This window comes from Pelecanus crispus, chromosome 4, assembly GCF_030463565.1.
Source record: "Pelecanus crispus isolate bPelCri1 chromosome 4, bPelCri1.pri, whole genome shotgun sequence".
NCBI classification, from domain to species: Eukaryota; Metazoa; Chordata; class Aves; order Pelecaniformes; family Pelecanidae; genus Pelecanus; species Pelecanus crispus.
The window spans coordinates 87,726,623-87,749,320 of NC_134646.1; the positions used below are offsets into that span (position 1 = coordinate 87,726,623).

Below are 22,698 nucleotides of genomic sequence, written 5' to 3' on the forward strand. Positions count from 1 at the left end.
CCGAGCCGCCCGTCCAGCCCGGGTGACCCACGGCAGCCCCGGGTACGGGCACAGGGCTGCTGCCACCCTTCGGAGCGGCTCTCTGGGCACGGCAAGCCAGAGAGCGCAAAGGCGCAGGGAAGGGCAGGGCTGCCCAGGTCCCCTCCGCTCCTGGTCTCTTGGCCGCCCCTGCCCCAACCTCCTCCTTACACCTAGGGCCAGGAGGCAGCCGGGTCTGGAGGCTCTGGGGGAGAAACCTTCAGCGAAACCTTCAGTGCTGGTTTGCTCCTTCCACCCCTCCCTCCCAGCACTCCCAGAGGCTGCAGCAGGATGGTTGGACAGACATCCCCCCCTTGGACATCCTGCCTGTCCTGGACATGCAGCAGCCCCCAGACCCACAAGGCAGCCGTGACCACAGGGGATGCCCAGGCCCAGAGGGTCCCATCCCAGAGGAAAGCCCCATCCCGCAGGGTTGGGGTCTGCCCAACCCCATGGGGAGCCCTGCTGTGAGCACGTGCTGCCAGTGCCTGGAGCTCCTTCCTGGAGCATGGTGTGGGGGGAGGCCGAAGGCTGGGGAGCAGCTGGAGAGGCGGATGTGTGGGGAGCTGCTTCGTTTGAGGTTACACAGGACCGGCTGTAACGACAACCGGTGTGAGGCAGACAGACAGGGCTGGCTGAAAGGTGGGCATGAGGGTCTGAGGGACATGCTGGTACCCCACCACTTTCCCCCAAGAGATGAACCATGGTGAGAGCCCAGTAAATGCTTTATTGCCAAGGTCAGCACTTCCCTCAGCCCCTGGGAAGCAGAGATGGAGGCTGCTTCAGTGCGTCTCATACCAGGTTGGTCCATACAGACAAGCAGGTCCTTGGGGCCGAGAGCCAGCCCTGGCACCGGCTGCCCAGCCTAGGGCCACACAGGGGATGGGGAGAGCTGGACAGCCCAGCCTGCGGGACAGGGACACTCCCTTAGCGCTAATGCACTGTGCCATGCTCCGAGACCATCACCCTAAACACTGCCCATGTGGCTCCCACCAGGCCTGGTGGTTTGCAGCCAGCCTGGGGATGTTGCCGGCTCCCCAGCAAAGGTGGAGGGTTCTCAGGAAGCAGGAACAGCTGGGGGAGGAGTGGAGGAGCCCTGGTGCCCAAATCTCCCGAGATGGCAGAAATACCTCTCTGTTGCCCACGGACTCTCACAGCCTAGTCCCCTGCACACATCCCAGTGACATCCTGCTCGCACCCCTGTCCCCCATCATGTGTACCTGCCCTGCTCAAGGTGCACCTCTGCTCCTGCTCCGTCAAGCCGATGCTGTGCGGGATGGGGGGCTCAGCCTGTCCTGTGGCACCCACCCATGCCCGCACCCAATGCAGCGTGCTCAGAGGAGACGTCCGAGGAGCTGAGCGCTGGGAGAGCTGCCCCAGGCCACTGGCAGGGCGACGAAGCCCAGCTTGCTGTAGAAGCTCAGCTGCTGCCAGTCAGTGGCACTGACCTGGCAAAATACTCCCCGTGACCCTGGAAGGGAGGTGAGAGGTCAGGCACCTGGCACTGGGACCCGAGCGCTGGGGCTGGGGGCCAGTGGCTGGGACCCCCTCCACAAAGGGGTCAGCCTTTCCCCTGCCCTTTGGCACTGGGTGCCTGCGTGATGCCCTGAGACACAGGTCCACGTGTCCCCTGGTGCAAGGGGAGGGCATGGTGCCTGGGAGCTGGGGCCAGGCTGCGTCAGAGAGGGGATGGGGAGCCCTGCTGAGGGCTTCCCTAGCCCCATGCTGAGAGGTGGGGTGCAGGTGGGGCCAGCTCCCAGCTCTGGGGTGGGCAAGGGAGCAGTCGGGACAGGGTTGTGCTGGATCAAGGGGGCCTCAGTCCCCCCCCAGCATGGGGAGGCCATGCTCACCGTTGGCCCTGAGCGCACTCAGCAGGCAGATAGCCAGGCTGCGGCTGGCCCCCACGTCCAGCACGCGGGGGGCCATGCCCAGCTGTACCAGGGAGGGGAAGCGCCGCAGCACAGGCAGGGGCACAGCTGGAGGGTCTGCATGGAAGAAGAGCAGTGCTTCCTCCAGGTCATCCTGTAGAAGACAAACACAAGTGAGGGAACCCCCTCCACCCCCCCATACCTGCTCCCCTCTGCTCCAGGTGCCCCCTCACCTGTCCCAGAGCAGGGGCACCTGCACCCAGGTCTCGGGGGTACTTGGGCCGTATGGCCGGCAGCCAGCTGCTGTCTCGCTGTTGCAGGAAGCCTTCAGCGCAGAGTGCTCCAGCTGCGTAGCCACATGGACCACCCTCATCCTCCAGCACAAACGTGTACTCGGGGCTCAAGCTCAGGAAGCTGCCCAGCAGCCTGCCAGCCAGAGCATGAGCACCGCTGAGCTGCCACCCGGAGCCCAGCCTGCCCCAGGGAAAGCTCAGACCGGCCAGCCTCCTCCTTCCTGCCCCGGCGGGACAGCACCCCAGTGCCCACCCGACCATCCCTTTGAGACCCCCCCCCAGCAGAAGCCCTCAACCAAGGGCAGCCACTGCAGCCCCCCTGCAGCCAGGCTGGACAGCGGGTCCATCCCCACGGCGGCTGCCACGGCCCAGCTGGACGTCAGCACGGGGACTGCCCTCCCTGTCCCCTCCCGCAGGGTGAGGCCACTGCCAGCCATGGTGCAGGCAGAGCCGGTCCTCGCAGGGATGCGAGGAGAGGCCACCGCCTCACACCACGGCCCCGTGTCGCCCGGCACACGGCCGGGCTCGGCACACACCTGGCAAGAGGGAGCCCTAGAGGGGGACGTCTCACCTGTCACCAAGGAGATCGGGGTGGGCTGCAAGGATCTCTGCGACTTTGGGGTCACAGTCCAAACTCTCCTGGCACATTCGGTAAAGCTCTCCCTGGAAGACCCAGATCCGTCTCAGCCCTGGCTTTGCCTGGCCCATCCCTGCCTCGCTGCTGCCCCTCAGCTGCCTGCTGCCCCCGCCACAGCCCCTGCCGTGTACCCGCACGGCGTGCCGGCGGCTGCCCGAGTTGACCACAAAGAGGGACCGCAACCAGGGCTGCGGCCTCCAGCGCGTCCTGGCCAGGGGAAGGTATGTGCTTCTGCTGTCCGAGGGCGCTGGCATCTGCACCGAGTGATGCACCGTGCACCACCTTCTGCTGGCCTCTGAGGCTCGTTGCCACAGCACAGCAGCACTTCAAAATGAGAAATTGCCATTCCAGTCAGGCATCCCAGAGCAGCAGCTGCTGAAGAAATGCCGCTCGCCCCAGGACGGAGCATGCTCAGAGGAGCCAGAAAGGCAGCAAAACCAATCCTGAAACTCAAGTCTCCACAGAGCATGTGCAAAGTGGGACATCTTAGAATTTCCCATCTTGGTCAGGCTTGAGTTTGCTGCTGCTCACAGGATCAGTGAAAAGACCATCCCAATAAAAGCATTGCTTCTCAAAGGAGAGGCTGCCCTGATCACTGAACAAGGGCAGGACAGCGCGCTTCTGAGCACCGTTCCCAGAACCGGCTGAAGTGCTTAGCTGGGTTTTTCTCTCAAAGTTTCACTGGATGCAGATTTTCAGCTTGTTTCAGTTTAGCCTGATCAGATGAAATCTGACAACAGGCAATTGAAAACAAGCTCTTGCAATGGGAATTGCTGGCAGCTGTAGTCTGATATTATAATCTGCCCTCATGTGCTTGCAACTCCTCCTCTGTTATTTACAAGCGCTGCAGCCGCGCATTGCCGGGTACTGTATTTAGCAGGGATGTGCAGTTGTGTCCATGATCGCTGGATTCGCAGCATTAGCATTTCCTTGAGCTAGGAGAGGCAGCAGGGTGAGGCAGCAGGGTGTTCACTGCAGACTGTGCGGTACGTGGGGAACCCAGGGCTCTGCTGGATTTGGCAGCAGTTTAACTTGTGTGTCCACCCACCTCCAAATTCTCCCTTTCCCTCCCCATCCCATCGAGCTGCTGGGATGTCAAACGGAGTGAGGGGGCTGGGAGCAGGCAGGTCACGGCTGACACAGGCTGCTGCCTCTCCAGAGGGGAATCATCCTGTAAACTGGATGAGTGTTTGAAGAAGGGACTGATTTGGAGATGAACCTCAACAGGCTGAGGCAGCGCCCAGAGCTGCAGACTGATGAAGGCAGGAGGTCGCCATCCAGACTTGTGCCATTCTGAATCTTTCCTGGCACCTGCTCGCGGCCACCACTGGAGATCAGCACCGGGAGTGCTCTAGAGATTGCCCTCGCAACCTGGCATCCCCGAGTCTGTGCCAGTTTATCTGTGGCTGTGCCTGCTGCTCGCCTCTGAGACGGGTCTCCCTCTCCTGCTGCTGGCTGCCAGGAGGGGCTCTGCCCGGGCACTCGTCGCAGGGAGGCGGGTACTAGTCCCTGCCGAGGCCGCTGGCCACAGCACCCACTCTCCAGCCCAGGGACCTGACACGCTGCTGGACACAGCCCAGGTGACCCACCCCAGACTGGCCTGCTCTGAGCGGGGGCCGGACCCCAGAGGTTCCTTCCCACCTGCATCACCCTGCACTGCAAGCTCAGTCTTGGGGTCAGCGGCAGACGAGCACGTATCTCATCAGCGCACGTACGGCACAGGCCATGCAAAGGCCAGCTCTGGCCTGAGTGGTGCGGGCCGCCCCTTCGGGCCACGGCTCCCACCTTGTCCAGGGGCAGCAGCGGGCGCAGGAGGTACAGCTGGCTGGATGGGAAGAGCGGAGGCGGGTGGTAGAAGAGGTCACAGCTGTTCCCCACAGGCAGGAGTGCCTGGAAGAGATACAGTCCATCAGGGAGCAGGTTGTCCTGGCTCCAAACCTGGTCCTAGAGGCAGCAGGAGGAGGGTCCCTCTGAGGCGCCATAAAACCCAGGAGCCACAGCCAAGGCGCAGAGGCCCAGGGCAGCTCTGCCTTCCCAAGCTTGCAGCAACCCAATGGCAAGGCCAAGAGCAGCAGCTGGGATCCTGGCTTCCCAACAGCTCCTTCAGCCCCCATAGATATTGGGCATGCTCTCACCTGCAGCTCTCCAAAGAGGCCCCCCCGACGTGCCCAGGGCTCAGCGTCCCCCTCCAGCAGGATTGGGGCAGTGATGCTCTGGCACCCTGGAGGCAGCAGGAGACAGACACGTGCGAAGTGAACAAAAACCTGCCAGGCTGGGGGAAATCAGCCTCCATCACACAGCAACCTCACGATCCACACTGCTCACAGGTCCAAGGATCTGCCCCCACAGCTGTGCAGCCGGGCACGGGCCCTCGCCTGGGCTCGGGCAGCCAGCCCCGTGCGTTGGGGTAGCAATGCACCCTCCACAACAAGGCTTGAAGTGGGGGAACAGGGAAAGGAATGGTCCGGCCTCCATGAAAGGTGTAAGGTAAAGACACAGCTCCTGGCTGCGGTTGGAAAGCTGCAGCCTGGTAGGGAGAAGCGCACTGCTCTCCTGCCCAGCCAGCCAGCTCTGCAGTGCCTGTGGGAACTTGCCCTGCATGCAGCTGCTTCCCTGCAGAAGTGGTTCGAGGCACATGGCCCCGTCTCACACAACCTGGACACGCTCTCAGGTTGTCATCTGGTAACAGTTCTTGGTTTGTGAGAGGTCACAAGGCCCACAGAGCAACCAGGGAACCCTAAACCAGAGGAACAGGCGCTTCCAAAGTGATGCACAGGTATTCAAAACCCAACCTCACCTCTGTCACCCAGGGCATTACTGCTCCCAGTGGCCCATGGATCCCTTTTACCAGAAAGGCTAAGGGGTCCTTGGATTAAAAGGGCTGAGGAACCATGTCCTAGATGTAGGCATTCCTTCTAGACTGTGAGACACGGTGGAGAGCTGTTCCGATGACTGTCCCTGTCCCCAGCAGCAGTGCCCCATCCTGCCTCGGTGTGTCGGCACGCAGGGGTGCCAGCCTTCCCATGGCTATTCCCACTCCGCTTGGCAGGCAGAGCACGGGAAAGGGCGGCCCAATGGTGAGCGTTGGCTGCTGCTGCCGGGCTGGAGGTGACGGAGGGCAGCAGCCAGGGCTCCACCGCCCAGGCGGCTGAGCCAGGGCAGCACCGGTACTTACAGCCAAAGCAGCTTCCCCAGGTGTCCTTGGGGTCAGGGTGGCAGAGGAGATGGCCATCTGCAAAGGAGGTGAGGTGGTGAGCACGGGCCATCGGTCAGCAGCAGGGAAGGCATCAAGGGGAGGTGCGCTCCCAGGAAAGACCCTGGCACTCCTGGCTGGACGCAGGGACCCCAGACCTCTGGGAGGGGGTCCCAGACACCTTCACCTCTTTAGTGGGGGAAAGAGTGGATCACCACAGAACAAGCTTCAGACGCCCCGGGTGTGCCACAGTGCCTGGGGGCCCCCGCACTTCAACACGGCTGGATTTGGCCAGGGTGCGAATATGCATCACGCGGCCACAGAGGCTGGCTCGGGGCTGGCACCAGCCACGTACCCAGCCAGAGAATGAAGGCACTGGCGGCCAGCAGCATGTTGCGGATGTCCCAGAGGTAGGGGTGGAGGTCATAGAGCAGTGCCCGCCCGGCACTGCTGACGAAGCGGCTGTACAGGCGGCACACCTGAGCACAGAGCAGCTGGAAGGCCTGAGCTTGGCTGCGCCACTGCGTGCCCTGTGACAGATGGAGTGGGCGTCAGCGCAACCGTCACACGCACCATCCCGCAGCAGCGACCGGACCAGCCTTACCTCGCAGGCATCGGGTGCCGTGGCCGGGACGCCCACACTGAGGCTGTTTGCCCGGAGCCACCGAAAGTGCTCCAGGAGATGCTGCGCCAGTGGCCCATGATGGTAGGGCAGGTAGAAGAGCTCCACCAGCATCCGCACCTCCCCCAGAGTCAGCGGTGCCATGGGGCTGGCCCTGGCCTCCTCCGGGGTCAGCGGTGCTGTGGGGCTGGTCCTGGCCTCCTTGGGGGCCAGTGGTACCATGGGGCCAGACCCAGCCTCCTCCAGGGTCAGCAGGGCCATGGGGCTGGACCCAGCCTCCTCAGTGAGTGGTGCTGGGGGGCCAGGGCTGGTGCCAGCCCCATCACCGAGTGGTGCTGGGGCCCCAGGGCTGGCATCAACCCCGTCACTGAGTGGTGCTGGGGGGCCAGGGCTGGTGCCAGCCCCATCACTGAGTGGTGCTGGGGCCCCAGGGATGGCACCAACCCCGTCACCGAGTGGTGCTGAGGGCCCAGGGCTGGCACCAGCCCCGTCACTGAGTGGTGCTGGGGCCCCAGGGCTGGCACCAACCCTGTCACCGAGTGGTGCGGGGGGGCCGAGGCTGGTGCCAGCCCCAAGCCCTGCGGGTGTCTGGGGCATGTCAGCCCTGCTGGCCTCAGGCTGGGTACTGCTGGGGGGCTGGGAGGGGCTGCCATCCTCCATCCTGGCATCACTGGTGGGTAGGGGAAGGTTCTGGCTGGTGTTGGGCCCATTGCTGCAGCACACGGGAGGGCCTGGGCTGTGGAAGGTCTCAGTAGCCGCTGGGGTTCCCGTGGCCTGGGCACTCCCAGCCGTGCTGGGCAGAGCAGAGAAGGGCTCACAGCTCACTCTGCTCCCCACAGTGAGCTGGTCCCCATCCCCTGTGGGGCTCTGCCGACCGCCAGCAGCGGTCCTGCTCCCGCTGCCCTTCTCGGGCTCCGAGGTCACCTTCCTCCTTCCTTCCCCTGGTGCCATGCCGCAGGGCTCAGGGCCACGCTGGTCTGCCCCACTGGGAACAGAGTCATGGGGCTGGGGGTCAGGCATGAGCTCCTGTCCTCCCGCTGTGCCAGGCTGCAGCCTCGTTCCTCCCTTGAGGCTGATGCTGGGGTGTCCCGGGGTCCTTCCTCCTGGCAGAAAGGAGCAAGGGGCAGCCCCTCTGGCACCTGCATGGAAACTGCTGCATGTGGGGCAGGACGGCCCTGGGGGCAGCCGTGCCGGGAAGCTCCATCTCCGAGCTGGCAGGGACTGGGGAGCTGCCAGGCCCATGGCCTTTGCATTGCTCTGTGCTCTGGAGTTCAGGCCTCTGTGGCTGGTGAGGCCACAGGCTTTGCAGAGGCAAACATTGCAAAGCACCAAGCTTGCACCTGGCTGGACCCCCTCTTCCAGAGCCGTATCATGGCCCAGGCTCCCACACTGCCAGCCAAGGAGCCCCCCTCTGGGATGCGCCTGGGGCAGGAGCACCCACGGGGCAGCATGTTGCAATGGACACCCACGCCTGCCCACCACAACACACACAGACCCCGCTGCCACACCAGCCAGAGTGCCTCATCCAAACGGGCAGGGCGTGGGGCTCCCTCACCCCACCAAGCTCCCAGCAGAGCTGGTGCAGGGCTCTGGAGGGGGTGAGGGATGCTGCACGGTGCGAGTTCATCACCTACCTGGCTCCAGGGCCTGCCGGTTTATCTCAGCCACCCAGTCATGCAGCGCCCGCTCCAAGGCCTCCTGAGGGCTGTAGCTCCCCTGCCGTGGGCCTTGGCTGTCCCCCAGGGCTGCCGCAGTCTCCATCCCTAAGGAACTGGAGCTCGTCAGCCCGTGCAGCCCCACTCTTTGCTTGACGGAGCTATCCCATGCCACGCTGAGGGCGGGCAGCCCTGCCACCCCCCCTGCCAAGGAGATGCCCCAAGGATGGATCCCATGCCCTGGGATGTCAGGTGGTGCCCAGCCAGGTGACACCTCATCCAGGCTGCCATGCAGGAAAGCCTGCAGGGCCACGGCAAAGATGGGCAGCGATGGGCAGGGCCCTACCCTGGGTGCACAAGCTCACTGCTGGCACTGGGGTCCCATGTACAGAGCTGCCTGGGGCGCTGGGGCCAGGTACCTGCACGATCAGGGTGGGCACAGCTCCCCAGCTCGCTCTGAAACCAGCTGCCCAATGTGTGTATGGGGATGAAGTTGGCCTGGAGCTCGCAGTTGGGGTTGAGGAGCAGTCCACGGAGCCTGGGCATGAGGCCGGGGGCACGTCCCGTGTAGGGGCCCAGGAAGACACGTCTGCAGTCATAGTCGTTGGCGTACAGGTTGTCCCAGATGACGGGACGGCGCTGCAGGACACCCTCCACCTCCTCCAGCAGCGCGGCCGAGAGCTCCTGTGACACCACCTTTGGGCCTGGAGCATCACAGCATGGACGTGTGTGGAGCACACAGGCAGCGCGGTCCATCATGGACACTCACAAGAGGGACATGCACACATCTGGGCACTGAGCATGGAGGTGAGGGTCGAGTCCCACCCCACCCTCCCTAGCCAGAAGGATAGCAGACCCACAGCCCGACCCGCTGCCTGCGTGGCCAGGGCTGCACACCCCAATGCTGAAAGGCACCATGATGGGGCCACTTGCTGACGCCTCTCCCGGGACAGAACTCGCGGCTGCAGGGTTTGCAGACGCTGGCTCTCACTGAGAAGCGGCACAGGGCCACACAGCTCAGAGCCAAGCCAGGCGCTCACCTGTCCAGATGACACCGATCTCTGGGAGCAGCTCCTGGCCGAGGGTCAGCAAATAGCAGGACTGGCTGGGGCTGGGAGAGCACAGAGAGCTGCAGTACTCTGGGGAGACAGCACAGAGCATCCCTTGAGGACCAGAGAGACCGGGAGAAAAAAAGGCTGTCCGGGATCGATGGCTAGGGGCTGGGGAGATGCACAGTGCAGGGAATACAGCATGCACGGCTGCTGAAGTGCCAGCCCATCTGCAGCCTGTCCTGTCCTAGTCCTGAGATCTCCAGGGCTCCCACAGGAGCATAGGGGGACTGGGGGGAGCCGCGGAGGCCATCAGCTTTCAGCAGACATAGGTGCTGGGTGCAGCCAGCTGAAGGGCACCCCAGTCTGCTGTGGGGTGTGCCGCAGTTGGCCAAGCACGGGGCTCCCACGGGCGGGGTGGTGGGGGCCACACAGCTGAAGGCGGTACCTGTAGGGCAGAAGAGGAAGACGGAGGGTTGGCCCAGCTCCCGGTACACCTCGTTGGCCACAGAGGCCTGAGCCTGCGCCAGGGAGGGGAAGACGTCTCTGTCGGCTTGGCACATGCAGGGGTCGATGTCGTCGAAGAGCAGTGCGAAGGAGTGGCACCCCATGGCAGCCACCTGCGGGCACGGGCACGGGCTGCTAGGATCCCTGGGCAGCAGGGAGAAAGGAGGCAGCGAGCCCTGGACAAGCCCCTGCCACCTGGGCCCCGTGATGACAGCAGAGGGGTGCCCGGACGGACGGGGCGGGCAGGGTAGCCCTCGCCACGTCCCCCACGCCTGCCCAGTGGATGCCGCACACAGGGCCCAGCCGCTCTGAGGGCGTGCGCCAGCCCTGTGGCCACGGCCCACCTTGTTCCAAGCCCTGAACATGGCTGTGTTTGCCACGGGCTAGCAGCCCTTTCAAACTAGAGTCTGTGCTGCAGCGGCCCAGAGCCCGCTCCCACCGTACGGCTGCTGGGCAGCCCCGCTCACTGCCCGCCACGTCTGCTCCCCCGACACCGCACCCGCACATCGCCCTGCCGCACTGGGAGCCCGGCGGCAGGAGTGGAGGCTAGCAGAGCCTCGGGAGAAGCCTCACCTCATGCCAGGCGGGTATTCCCTGTGCCAGGGCTGGTCAGGGGCAGCTGGAGAGGTGGCTGGGCATGGCACAGCACAGGGCAGCTGCTGCCAGGGCTGTGCCACGGGAAGGAGCAGCTGCCCACGGAGCAAACCTGCCATGCTGGTGGCTCTTTACCCTCCCTGGGGGCTGGGGGCTCAGCACCAGCCTGCACCAGCCTCCGGTGGTGCCCGGCAAGCCCTGGGGCTTGGCTGATCCCTCTCCTGCCCCCAGCACTGCCTGGTAGCACTCAGGCATCCATGGAGCCCTTGGTTCTTTGTCACCATAACAGGGACAGCACATCTGTCACCGGGCACCCCACAGAGCGGCTCCCTGATGTGCAGCACCAGGAGGGGTTTACACCCCCATACCTGCCTTTGGGGTGGGCATGGGGCCCACACGTAAGCATGCATGCCCCTCGCATGGGAGCAGTGGGATGAAGGAATGGCCCACGGTACCTGCCTGAGTTTTTGCTGCAGCAGGAGCCGATCCCCAGCACTTGAAAACACCATGTCCTGGCCCACACGTAAGCATGCATGCCCCTCGCATGGGAGCAGTGGGATGAAGGAATGGCCCACGGTACCTGCCTGAGTTTTTGCTGCAGCAGGAGCCGATCCCCAGCACTTGAAAACACCATGTCCTGGCCAGCAGAAATGGCGAATACAAACTCCACACCCTGGTCTTGGGCAGCTTCGATGAGAGACCGCATGCGGGCTGGGGACAAAGCAGAGGGAGTGCTGTGAGCGCTGGGAGGCAAGGGATGGAAGAAGACAAGGGATGGAGGGAGAGGGAACCACAGTGGCCTGAAAGGAAGGAGCTGAGGGCATCAGGAGGCATCTGGGGGGGAGACAGTTTCCAGTCTCTTGGGACACAGAGGACTCTCCGCAAGGGTCTGTGGGCCCTGGCATATTCAAGCATATTGCCAGAGACCCACGTGGGGAGCTCCCCACGCTGGGTGGGCTCCTAGGCAATTCCATGTGATGGGCAGGGTCTGGGGAGGCTCCTTGTACTGGGCAGGGTCTGGGGGTCTCCGTGCACTAGGCAGGGCCTGCGGGTCTCCCTGCAATAGGCAGGTTGCTGGCAGGAAGGCTGGTAACAACCAGCCTGACCCTGGCTGAGATGCAGACCATGCTTCACCCTTGAGGACCTGGGACGCCTGCAGCCCACCCGTGCTGGGGCCCAGCAGAGCCGCTACCTGCCTCATGCTCTGTGTAGGGCTCTCGCCAGAGCAGCCGGTGCTTCAGCTCATCCTTGGGCGCGTACATGTAGCAGTTCAGCCCCCAGCGTTTCAGCCTGTGCAGCAAGGACAAGGGGTTACCCAAGGCTCCAGACGGGCTCTTTGCAAAGAGGCATCTGGGCGGGTGCCAGCCCGCAACACCAGGAGCTGCTCAGCACCCAGTGCCTCTTCTTCCCCGGAGCTGTACTGTGTCCTGCAGGCTTCCAGCCTCTGCTCACACAGAGCCCCCCCAGACTGCGGAGCCACAGCTCTTCCCCTGCACAGGGAGCCCTGCCCTGTGTACTTTCCATGGCCATGTGGAGACATAAATCTCACCCAGTGCTCCCAGTGCTGAGCCCAACGATTTGTGTTGTTTAGGGACCTCCAGAAAGATAGCGCATCTGGAGGAGAAAGTCTCAGAGACCAGCAGGACACTGCCTCCTGGGAGATGGGTTGAGTTAACACCCTTGCCGCAGAAAAAGTGGGTGGGAGGGACCAGCTTAGCCTACACAGCCTGTTTTAACCATTTGACGCAGTCCTGTGATGATGAAAAGCTCAATGTCCTGAGCAAGGAATGGAGCAGGGGCAAGTGGCCAGGGCAGTGGCTCTGGGGGAGGAAGGGGGATCCTTGGGGGAAACTGAGAACGAAAAGGCCAACGAGACAGAGGATGGAGCTGGAGTGACAGAGGGAGAAGCTCAGCAGTCTGCTGCTCCACGTGCCCCCCAAGGGTACAGGCAGCCCCAACCCTGGAGTCCAGCTGTGGAGCTCCATCAGGCCAAACCACCCCTGGAGTTTTGCAGCAGCTTTTTCAGGGCTTGCAGTGATACCTGTGGAAGCACTTAGCATCTTGTGTAAGCATGTTTGGGGTGGGTTTCTTTCCCCTTTCTCTTCAGCTATGCTTCTAATTGTGTAATCAAGAACCGAACTTGTTTGTAGCCTAAACACGCAGGCTGCAAGGTTATCTGTTGTGACGAGCGACTCTGGATGAAGCAAGTATGTACGAGCTAGTTGCTCCTCTGGATGTGAGGGGTCTCTGTGGAGCAGGACCAGTGGACACACTCCAGAGAGCTGGCACTTCACCGCTCCCCCAAGCTCAGTGTCCAGGAGCAGGGTGCGCCTGCCAGGCAGTCTGGCCTGGGGGACTCAGCCCAGGGTACCTCTCTGGGAACCACACACCCCCAGGGAGACCTCACCACTGCAGACCCCCTCACATCATCCCCTTGAAAAGCCCATGTCCTATCTGCAGGCTGGCCTGACTCCATCAACAGTCCCTATATGCCTACTGCATCATTCCCAGATCATGCCTTGGTCACTTGAACAGGTCAAGACCTTCAAAGCTATTGCTGCAACGTTTTTTGCAGCTACTGGGTCTCACTAGGGCTCTTTTGTGCTCTTGCATTTTTCCATCTCCTCTCCAGTGAGACACCAGCAAAGGACACGGTGCTGCAGTCCCAGCCCAGCTCTGGATACGCAGGCTGCAGCCTCTTCACAGCTGCTGGGCTGTCCCTTGCCTGCCCTCATCTCCCTTTCCTCACACTGTGGCCAGATGTGCCCAGCTCCTGCACAAACACCTTTTTTTTTGGCTGTGTTAGGGGGTGTTTAAATGGAAGGGAGCCCAGAGCAGGCTGTGTGTTTACTGCTGGGATGGTGTGTGTGCCACATGCCACCATGGCCTGACACAGACCTCCAGAGGCAGCTCTGCGGCAGCTGCTGCGCACACCCTGCCAGCGAGGCTCACAGAGCAGCTCCAGAGAGCCTGCACCCCTCTCTGTTGCACCTAGTTAACACGGGGTTCAGCACTGCCACTGTAATGGGGACGAGGGCTCATCACGGTGCACCATCTGGCACCAGCAGTAACTCTGCTTCAACCTTAATTCCTTTTACAAGGAATCCATGAGCTGCTGGCATTAGAATCATAGAATGGTTTGGGTTGGAAGGGACCTTTAAAGCTCACCCAGTCCAACGCCCTGCCGTGGGCAGCGATACCTTCTACTAGATCAGGTTGCTCAAAGCCCTGTCTAACCTGGCCTCGAACGCTTCCAGAGATGGGGCACCCACAACTTCTTTGAGCAACCTGCTCCAGTGTCTCACTACCCTCACAGTAAAGAATTTCTTCCTTATGTTCAATCTAAAGGGACCTTGTTTCAGTTTAAAACCATTATCCCTTATCCTGTCACTACATGCTCTGGTAAAAGGTCTGTCCCCATCTTTCTTCTAAGCCTCCTTTAGGTATGGAAAGGCTGCAATAAAGTCTCCCTGGAGCCTTCTCTTCTCCGGGCTGAACAACCCCAACTCTCTCTCTCTCAGCCTTTCTTCATAGCAGAGGTGTTCCAGCCCTTGGATCATTTTCATGGCCTCCTCTGGACTTGCTCTAACTGGTCCATGTCTTTCTTGTACTGGGGACCCCAGAGCTGGATGCAGGGCTCCAGGTGGGGCCTCGCCAGAGCGGAGTAGAGGGGCAGAATCAGCTCCCTCAACCCGCTGGCCACAATTCTTCTGATGCAGCCCAGGATACGGTTCGCTTTCTGGGCTGCAAGTGCCCCTTGCCAGCTCATGTCCAATTTTTCACCCACCAGTACCCCCAAGTCCTCTCTGCAGGGCTGCTCTCAATCCCTTCATTCCCCAGTCTGTACTGATATTGGGGATTGCCCTGACCCAGGTGCAGGACTTTGCACTTGGCCTTGTTAAACTTCACAAGATTTTCATGGGTCCACTCCTCAAGCCTGTCAAGGTCCCTCTGGATGGCATCCCATCCCTCTAGGTGATCAGCTGCACCACTCAGCTTGGTGCCATCTGCAAACTTGCTGAGGGTGCACTCAATCCCACTATGTCAATGATGAAGATATTAAATAGTATTGGTCCCAGTATGGACTCCTGGGGGACACTGGTTTCCACTTGCACATTGAGCCAGCCATCCAGCCGATTCCTTATCCATCAACAATATCATGAATTACTTACATACTCACCCCTTACTGTAGTTTTGATAGGTTGAGTCCTGTACCAGCTTCTTCATTCCTCAGCCAAGCACAGCCAGAGGCTCATGGGCTGCAGGTACCCAGTTGCCCTCCTGCCTGCCTACCACCAGCACAGGGGTGCATGTGGGAGGACCCAGACCCCAGCTGTGCTGCTCCTCCAGCTGCAGGGCGCCCAGGACACATCTCCCGGACAGCTCAGGCACCTGCTTCAGCAGTGCACGAATCCTGCACAGCTGCGCCCCGCGGGGAGACAGGGACTGTGAGGCAGAGGAATCCCCTCCTGCATGTCTGAACCCAGGCACTCTGTTAGCTGACAGGGTCACACTAACACTGACCCACAGACATTAAAAGGCCTGTCAGAGGAACTCTTTGAGACTGCAAGATTTTTGCCAAGCCCTGCAGGTGGAAAGCCCCAGAGTGCTGAGAAACAGTGAGTGCTGAAGCAGAGCTTTGGCAGCAGGGTGGGCAGCAGAGCTGGGCGAGCGTGAACCCGTGGCAGGATGCTGCGCCCGTGCAGTTTGCAGGTGGCAAAGACCACGTAAGTGGAGAATAAAGGAGCAAATACAGCACTCGGAGTGATCTGAAATGGCTGTTAAGCTGGGCTTCAGCAAGCAGTATACTTCTTAATAGAGCCAAGCATAAAGTCCTACCTAGGTAAAAGAATACAAGAAGATACAGTGTCTGAAGTAACAACAGCAAGCAATTAGTTGAACATGAGTGTCCTCTGAGTGTAACTCGGCATAAGAGAGAGCTCCAGATGAATCACGGCAGAATGTCAGGCAGGACTAGGGAGATTCGGTGACCTCTGTGCTGGCTGCAGATGCTGCCAGAGCAGTGCCCACGGCATGGGAAGGACACTGATAAACTAGAGTGAGTTTGTCAAGGGGCCGCACACCCAGACACAGGTGGAAAGCCTGCGAGCAACAGTCTTGGAGCCCAGTCTGCTCATCTCCCCAGGGGAAAGCCTCCACCCACCAGTGCTCCGGAGGAGAGAAAAGCCACACCCAGCAGCCAGGGACATGGCGGGTTCCAGGGGTGACTCACGGGGCCATGCTTTTGGGCAGGACGGGAGAGGAAAGGCATCCAGCTCTCCAGATGCTCCCCTACAGTCGGAGCTGAAGGGAAGCAGGTCTGAGAGAGACCAGGGCCCGCCTGCTTCAGGAGCTCAGACTGCACTGTCATAAGGCCCTTTCTGGCCTCAAAAAGCACAAATTCTTTCCAGAATCTCCCCAGCGATCCAAGACTCACTGGAAATTATCAGGATGGGGCAGACACCTCCCTAGACAGCTCTTTTGGCACTCCTGTATGAAAGCCATCTGATATATTCATTTATTTTTATTTTTCCTCCTTAGTAGACAATGGTTTACATTTTCCCATGATGAACAGACTGGGAAGCACTTCATGTACCACATGATACAAATGCCTCATCTTGTTTCTTTCCAGGGAAGAAAAACACTGATGAACATACCGCTCACATGTGCAAACATGTGAACATACATCCCAGTCCAGTACCAGACAAGGCCATCATTAGACCTTCTCATTCCTAATATACTTTGAAACATCACATCTTGCTTTCCTTCTTGCGCATTTTCCCCAAATGTTCTAAGCTACATTTTTCTGTATCTGCATCTCTGGTCCCTGCACGACGGTCCTTACTTGCACTTGTGACTGCCCACACTGTCACCAGTGCGCTCTCGCAGCATGCCTGGCACATTTCCCACGCAGTGCATGGCTGCCAGTGCCATCACCAGCAGTCACCAGCACACAGCCCTGCCGTCCCTGGCCCACTGCCCAGCCATCACCGGTGCACTGCCCACGCTGTCACCAGCACACAGCCCTGCCGTCCCTGGCCCACTGCCCAGCCATCACCAGTGCACTGCCCACACTGTCACCGGTGCACTGCCCCTGCTCTGAACAGCACGCTCTCCGCACCATCCCCAGCATGCTGTCCATGCCATCACCAGGGCAGCACCCACACTGCCCGGTGCACTGCCTAGGCTGTGACCATCATGCTGCCCGTGCCAGATGCTCCACGGAAGCCCCCGCAGGGCCCCAGTCCGCCGGTGGCAGGTCACCCCACTGATGCATGGGCGCCAGCTGCTAGGAGAGGGCTTTTTCTCTCCTGCACAGATCAACTCCCATCCCAAGGTGATTCTCACAACCAGCCAGTGACAGATCCTGCCCACATCCTTCTGTCACAGGGACACATGATGACGCACAGACATTCATGGTGACGTACAGACATACATGGTGACTCACAGGGACACAAGGGCCACCTCCACACCAAGCAGGGATGGCAGACTCAGGATAAAGTGGCCACAGTGGAGTGATACAGGTTTGCTGTGCCGTCTGTTTCCAAAATGATAAGCCTGGCTCCAGCGAGGCGGGGCTGGCTGGAAGCACCTGCCTGGTGCCCTTGCTGGGAGTGCGGCTCCAGCCAGGGCGAGCTGGCCACTTGCTGCTGGTGGCCGCGGGCACACAACGTGCTGTCCTGCGGCCAGCGCACCCACAGGGGCTGGTGCCCGCACGGTCCAGAGATGAGGCAACGGATCCTCATCCTGCCAGGTCAGCACCTGAGGTGGGCTTCCAGTCCGCTGAGCACCCCACATTCTCTCTCATGCAGATCTGACTTCCCATTTCCAGCCCCAGCCCCACCTGCTCCCTGACCCCCCTCCTGCACATGGGCTGCCCTAGCCGACCCACGCCACGCTGCAGTCAGGGCAGAGCAGCTTTTCCGGTGCCTCCAGAGGCGGCATTTTCAGGCTCGTGTAGCCCCCACACTCCTCTCCAAACCCGTCCCAGCTGCCATCACTCCTCCCATGGCACGGGCCGCAGGGTCTGACCCTGTCCCACTGCCATCTCCCTGTGGGTCTGCACCCTCACTGGAGCACCCATGCCAGCTGCGCTGCGCCAGCACGCAGGGGCTGGTGCCCACCCAGCCCCTTCTGGGCCCCATCCCCAGACCCCATTCCCTTGGGGCGCCCCGCCCTGGCCCAGGCCCCCCAGCCAAGCACATCTGGCTGCAGCTGGGCTGTGGCAGAGTCCCAGCACCATCTGCCGGCACAGGGCAGCACAGCCCGCATCTGTCCGGGCGCCCTCGGGCTGCCCATCCCTCCTGCAGCCACTGCACCTGGCCCGGGGCGGAGGATTCCGGAGGAGTCTTTCCCCGGGCCGGATCCGGGGGTGCAAGAGTGCTGGGACAGGGGGGGGACATTGCAGGAGCAGCCCTGGGAGAAGCATGAGCCCCCTTCGCTGCCATCGCCCCAGCGTCCCAAAGGCAGGCCAGCCCCAGGAGCCTCCCTCCCGCACGTTTTCCCTCACCGCTCCTGCCTCCACAGCACTCTGGCTTCCACCCTGTCACTCTGCCACAGGCTAGTACCTTCAGAAAAGAAAATTCAGGGTACTTGCCATTGAAAGAGAAGCTTCCTCTGTTCCATAGACCATGGTCTCCCATAGAAACCTGTAAAAGGGGAAAAAAAAGCACCAAAGTGCAGTTGTCAGTAACTGCCTTAAAACAGAGCCTCTCTCTGTACTATCCCTAAGTGGCTGCTCTCAAACTCAGAGATCCACCAGTTGTTCACCTCCGCGTACTTCAAATGTCTATTATCCTGCTATGATCTTGCTGGGCATTGGTATTCAAGCAAGTAAGTATAACGTCTGTGCTTCCATCCTTCCCAGAAAGAGGCAGCTGGGAAGAATTGCACAAGGTAGCACTTAACCCGGGAGGTAGAATTTGCACAGTAAAAGCCAAGCCTAGAGGAGACGGCTGAGGGCTGGCTAGGTTATAAGGCACTCTAGCATGACTTTGGGGTGCACCGAAGCACAGAGCTATTGTACATCCATCCTAGAGTTCTCTGCCTGGAGATTTTCTCCTTTACAGATACCAACTCTGCATCTCTGTGTGTCTGTGTAGTGTCAGGCTGTATCAAGCAGAGCATCATCACTCCTGTATGGGCTATAAAAGCTGCTCTCTCTGTCTTTAATCACTGCACAACTCAAACTGCACCAAAATCACACTGACACAGCTCTCCCCTACACCCTGCAAACACATACCTGCATTGCAGCAGGGCAGGACTTGGAGGCAGCATCCCTGTCTCATGGCAAGCTGTTCAGTCAGGAACACACAAAACAACCTGCAGGGATGCCCACGAGTGCTGGGCTGTGACTCCACAAGACGTTTCACAGACACCTTGTCTGTCCCCCACTGGAAAACACCATCCCCATAAGCTTGCAAAGGGAAAATCCAGAGAGGGAAAGCGCACCAGGGAGCAACCTTACCAGTTGTCTGCTAACAAAGACGCTCATCAATGAGCACCAGGGCTGGCCGCAAGGACATTTCCTTCCCAGAACGTTCACATCAACAAAACCGAATGCAGGAAATACAGATCTGGAGTCAGCAAATTCCCAAGTGTTTCTTAACATTTCCACTCCTGCTGCTTGCAGGCTTTAGGTGGCTGTTGGGCACCAGTGTCTGACACGAGCTTGAGGCTGCAGCACCACAGCAGCTGTGACAGTCTGCCCTGTGCTCTGCATTGCAGGGAACCAGCCTGTGACTGGATAGGGTGAGCAGGGGCACTGCTGGACGTGCAGCACCCATTCCCCTCTTGGGACTGCTTTCAAGGAAGAGCCCTTCCTATTTCTGCATGTAGGAAGACCTGGGAGGTGCAAAGTTGCCTGCAAAGCCAGCAAGAAAGAATACCCAGAGGAAAGCAAGCCGGTTCACTTGGGGACAATGGGAGAATAGGCAGGTAAGGGTTTGGAGAGATGCAGATTTGACAGCTTCTTAAAGAGGAGGTTAAGGGGAACCTGTAAGTGTTCCAGCACAGACCTGAAATTTAGCAAGAGAGGAATCTTCAGTCACTTTAAGTCTCTGCAAGATCTGGCAGCTGCAGTGTGAAGACCCACAGAAAATACATTACGTCTTGAACAGTGATGGCAATTAGCCATCAAGGCAGCTTCCTAGTTTCGGATGGGCTCTGCATCATGGGCAACTTTTAAATCAGTCAGTGCACTTCCTAGCAGACAAGGCCAACAGGAACAGATATTCAGGGAAGTGAATGCATTCACTGAACTGGGCAGCGCACAAGGGCAGATGGCAATGACTGTTAGTCTGGGAGAAAGGACTGGCTCTCAGCGTCTGGCACGAGGCCAGTATTGCCCAGAAAAGCACCCGTGTTTCCCCAAAGCACCTGAGTGCACCGGAGCTCATCTGCCTGGGAGGGGACCCCGATGCCCTGCTCCCTTTGGCAGGAGCCCACCCTGCAACCCTCAACACCAGCCTTGGCAAATGGTGTGGTAGGTTGTGCCACAGCACACACTGAATGTCATCCTCTTTGCAGATAGACCTGCTACCTGCTTGAACATCTACACGGTTATTCCATCTACTTTGAAATAATATATATTCACACTACTAGCCATCCCCCACTGTGCACGGGGCCAAATTTGTGGCCACTCAAGGATCCCAGCACACATTTCACCCAAAGAAGGTATTACCATGACAAATAGATTTTGCATTTCCCAATCCATAGGAACTGCTGCTCGGCTCACAGGGAGGTCCCAGGAGTCCCCTGTACAGCACCTGCCTGCACGTGCCTCACTCACACTTTTCTGTGAACTGACACTGCCTTGCAAGTATGAAACTCACCCCCTACACGTGCCCTGCCAGCAACAGCTCTGTTGAAAATGCCATCCCAGTGTATTCTGCCCAGTAAAGTGGCTTAAATTGTACTAGCAAAATCTCTTTGTACCTGTGGCTGCATCCCCAAAGGAGTGATGTTGGTGCTCTGCTTTTTTGAAGGCAGATAAGCACTGACGAATGATGCTGTGCGTTTGTACCTCGGCTCTCCCATGGCCCAGATCACTACATCAGTAACCCAACACCATTACTTGCCAAAGTCTGGACCCTCTGGGACGTCCCTCAGCAATTTCTTCACAACTGTTAGCAAAGTTCTGATGAACACGCTGGGAAGCAAAGCCCTTAGGCCCCAGCTGTTCCCCAGCCCCTCTCCTGTCCTGGGTGGAGGTCACCCAGAGGCGTCAGTCCGTCCGCGCTCTCTGGTGCTGCTAGCCACGTCCAGGGTGTCTGGAGGGAGCAGGGGGCTCTGTGTAGGACACACCTGCTGCAGCCGCACCGTTCAGCAGCCTGCCTGCCGCAGCACCACCCCACCTTCCCTGCCTGGGCCCGTGCTACCAGGGTGAGGGATGCCTTTCCTTCCTCAGTCTCTAGGGACCCTTCCTCCTGCAGTGGCTCTGCCGGCAGCATGTGTCCTTCTCTTTCCCAGGTCAGCTTTCCTATATCAATGATTCTTGTCTGACTCATATTTCTTTTTACTATCAACTTCCCCATCCCTGCACTTTCTACTTATTTTGTGTTTATTTGCATGGTGCTTTTGCTTCCTCCCAGGCAAGGCAGTGGGAAGTGGGCTTCAGTGGGGTACTGTGCCGCCACGAAAAGTGGAGATGCTTTTGCCTAGTGGGTGCCAGGCCTGGCCCAGCTCCAGAGGTGCTGTGCTGCAGAAACAGGAGTTGGGGGGTGGGGGGGTGGGCAGAAGGACAGGGCTGAGCCAAACAGAGCTGCCCTGAGAGACCGGGCTCTTCCCGGCCAGCTCTGGGCACAGCCCAAGGCAGCACTGTGGCAGGGAGGCAGGATCGGCACACACCGGGATGCTGTCCCCACGCCCAGGGCAGAGAAAAAAACACTGCAGAGTGCTGGGGGCAGAGCAGCGGGTCCCCAAGCCCCGCTGCGGGAGGGAAGCGGGGGGTCAGTCCGGCTGTGCTGGGATGGCTGCGGGGTGCAGCAGTGCTCTGGGAAAGAGCTGGGGACCGTCAGTGGGGGGTGCTGGTCCCGTACCCCTGGGCAGAGGTAGGGCGCTGTGCAGGGGCCCGGCTCCAGCCTCCCCAACACCCGGTGTCCCGGGCGCGGCTCGGGTCCCGGCGGCCCTTCCCGGCCCCTGGTCGCTCTGGGTGGACCGGGCCAGCCCCTGCGATGCCCGGGCGGCCCCAGCCGCGGCCCCGGAGGGACCTACCTTCCACCACGCCGCAGAGGAAGCGCGGCCGCCCCGCCATACCCGCGCAGGAGCGGCCCTGCCGATGCTGGGGCGGGCGGGGGAGGGCGCGGGGGGGTGGCGGGATGCGCGGGGGGATGCAGGGAGGGACGGAGGGATGCAGGGATAGATGGAGGGATGCAGGGAGGGACGGAGGGATGCAAGGAGGGACGGAGGGATGCAGGGAGAGATGGAGGGATGCAAGGAGGGACGGAGGGATGCAGGAAGAGATTGAGGGATGCGCGGAGGGATGGAGGGATGCAGGAAGAGATGGAGGGATGCAGGGATAGATGGAGGGATGCAGGAAGAGATGGAGGGATGCAGGGATAGATGGAGGGATGCAGGAAGAGATGGAGGGATGCAGGAAGAGATGGAGGGATGCGCGGAGGGATGGAGTAGTGCGCGGGGGGACGGCTCCACCGCCTGCCCTCCCCCCGCGGAGACGCGCCCGCCGCAGCGCAGGGGGCGGCCCCGGCGGGTGGGGCCGCGGCGGGGCCAGGACGCGGGGCCGGGGGCCCCGGTAGCCCCCGAGCAAAACCGCCCCGCGGTGGGGCGGGCGCCCCAGCCCTCCCCGGAGATCGCCCCGGGATGCCCGAGCCCCTGTGCTGGAGCGGGGCCGCGGCCCGGGCCGGAGCCGCCGCCGCCCCCGCCGTCGGGTGGGGCCGGCCCGGTGCAGCGCCTGCTCCCGACCCGCGGCCCGGTGCCGGCCCCGCTCCCGGCGCCCCGGGTGCTGCCGGCGCTGCACGGCGGGGCTGCAACCGCGGCCGCTCGCTGGCACCGGGGCCCAGCCCGGTGCGCCCGCCAGCCCCCGCACCGCATCCCCCGGGCTCCCCAGCTGCGGGTGCTCTCCCGGTGCCGCCGTTCTCTCTCCCGCCTTCACAGCTGTTCCCCGGGGGCCGGGTGTCATCACCCCCTCGTATTCATCACTGAGCTGGCACCTTCCCCGCTGGTACCCTCATGCCAGGCCCGGGGTGTGAAGCCTGTCTGGCTCGCCCGGTCCATGAGATCAGGACTGTTTTGTGTGCCTTGC

At 60.9% G+C, this 22,698-nt stretch overlaps 1 protein-coding gene across 1 annotated transcript; it reads right to left on the reverse strand.

Annotated features, from left to right (window-relative positions):
* Nucleotides 1-1,352: 1,352 nt before the first annotated feature.
* Nucleotides 1,353-21,690, reverse strand: LOC142593430 (protein O-GlcNAcase-like). The gene is made up of 17 exons (XM_075709441.1): nucleotides 21,651-21,690; nucleotides 18,034-18,085; nucleotides 11,629-11,726; nucleotides 11,017-11,147; nucleotides 9,784-9,955; nucleotides 9,327-9,425; nucleotides 8,706-8,990; nucleotides 8,266-8,394; nucleotides 6,614-7,734; nucleotides 6,365-6,539; nucleotides 5,992-6,048; nucleotides 4,952-5,037; nucleotides 4,602-4,706; nucleotides 2,751-2,842; nucleotides 2,120-2,312; nucleotides 1,869-2,040; nucleotides 1,353-1,489 (listed from the first exon to the last, which is right to left on the reverse strand). The coding sequence occupies exons 1-17, from the start codon at nucleotides 21,688-21,690 to the stop codon at nucleotides 1,353-1,355; spliced, it is 3,144 nt and encodes a 1,047-aa protein (XP_075565556.1).
* Between the last annotated feature and the right edge of the window lie 1,008 nt (nucleotides 21,691-22,698).

Bases quoted from the DNA above. Each gene is read 5' to 3' on its own strand.
- LOC142593430 (XM_075709441.1), bottom strand. From the start codon at position 21,690: ATGGCGGGGCGGCCGCGCTTCCTCTGCGGCGTGGTGGAAG. The intron at 6,540-6,613 runs GTAAGGCTGGTC...CATCTGTCACAG, and splicing joins CGGCACCCGATGCCTGCGAG to GGCACGCAGTGGCGCAGCCA. The intron at 5,038-5,991 runs GTAAGTACCGGT...TGCTGCCTCCAG, and splicing joins CTGGGGAAGCTGCTTTGGCT to GGTGCCAGAGCATCACTGCC.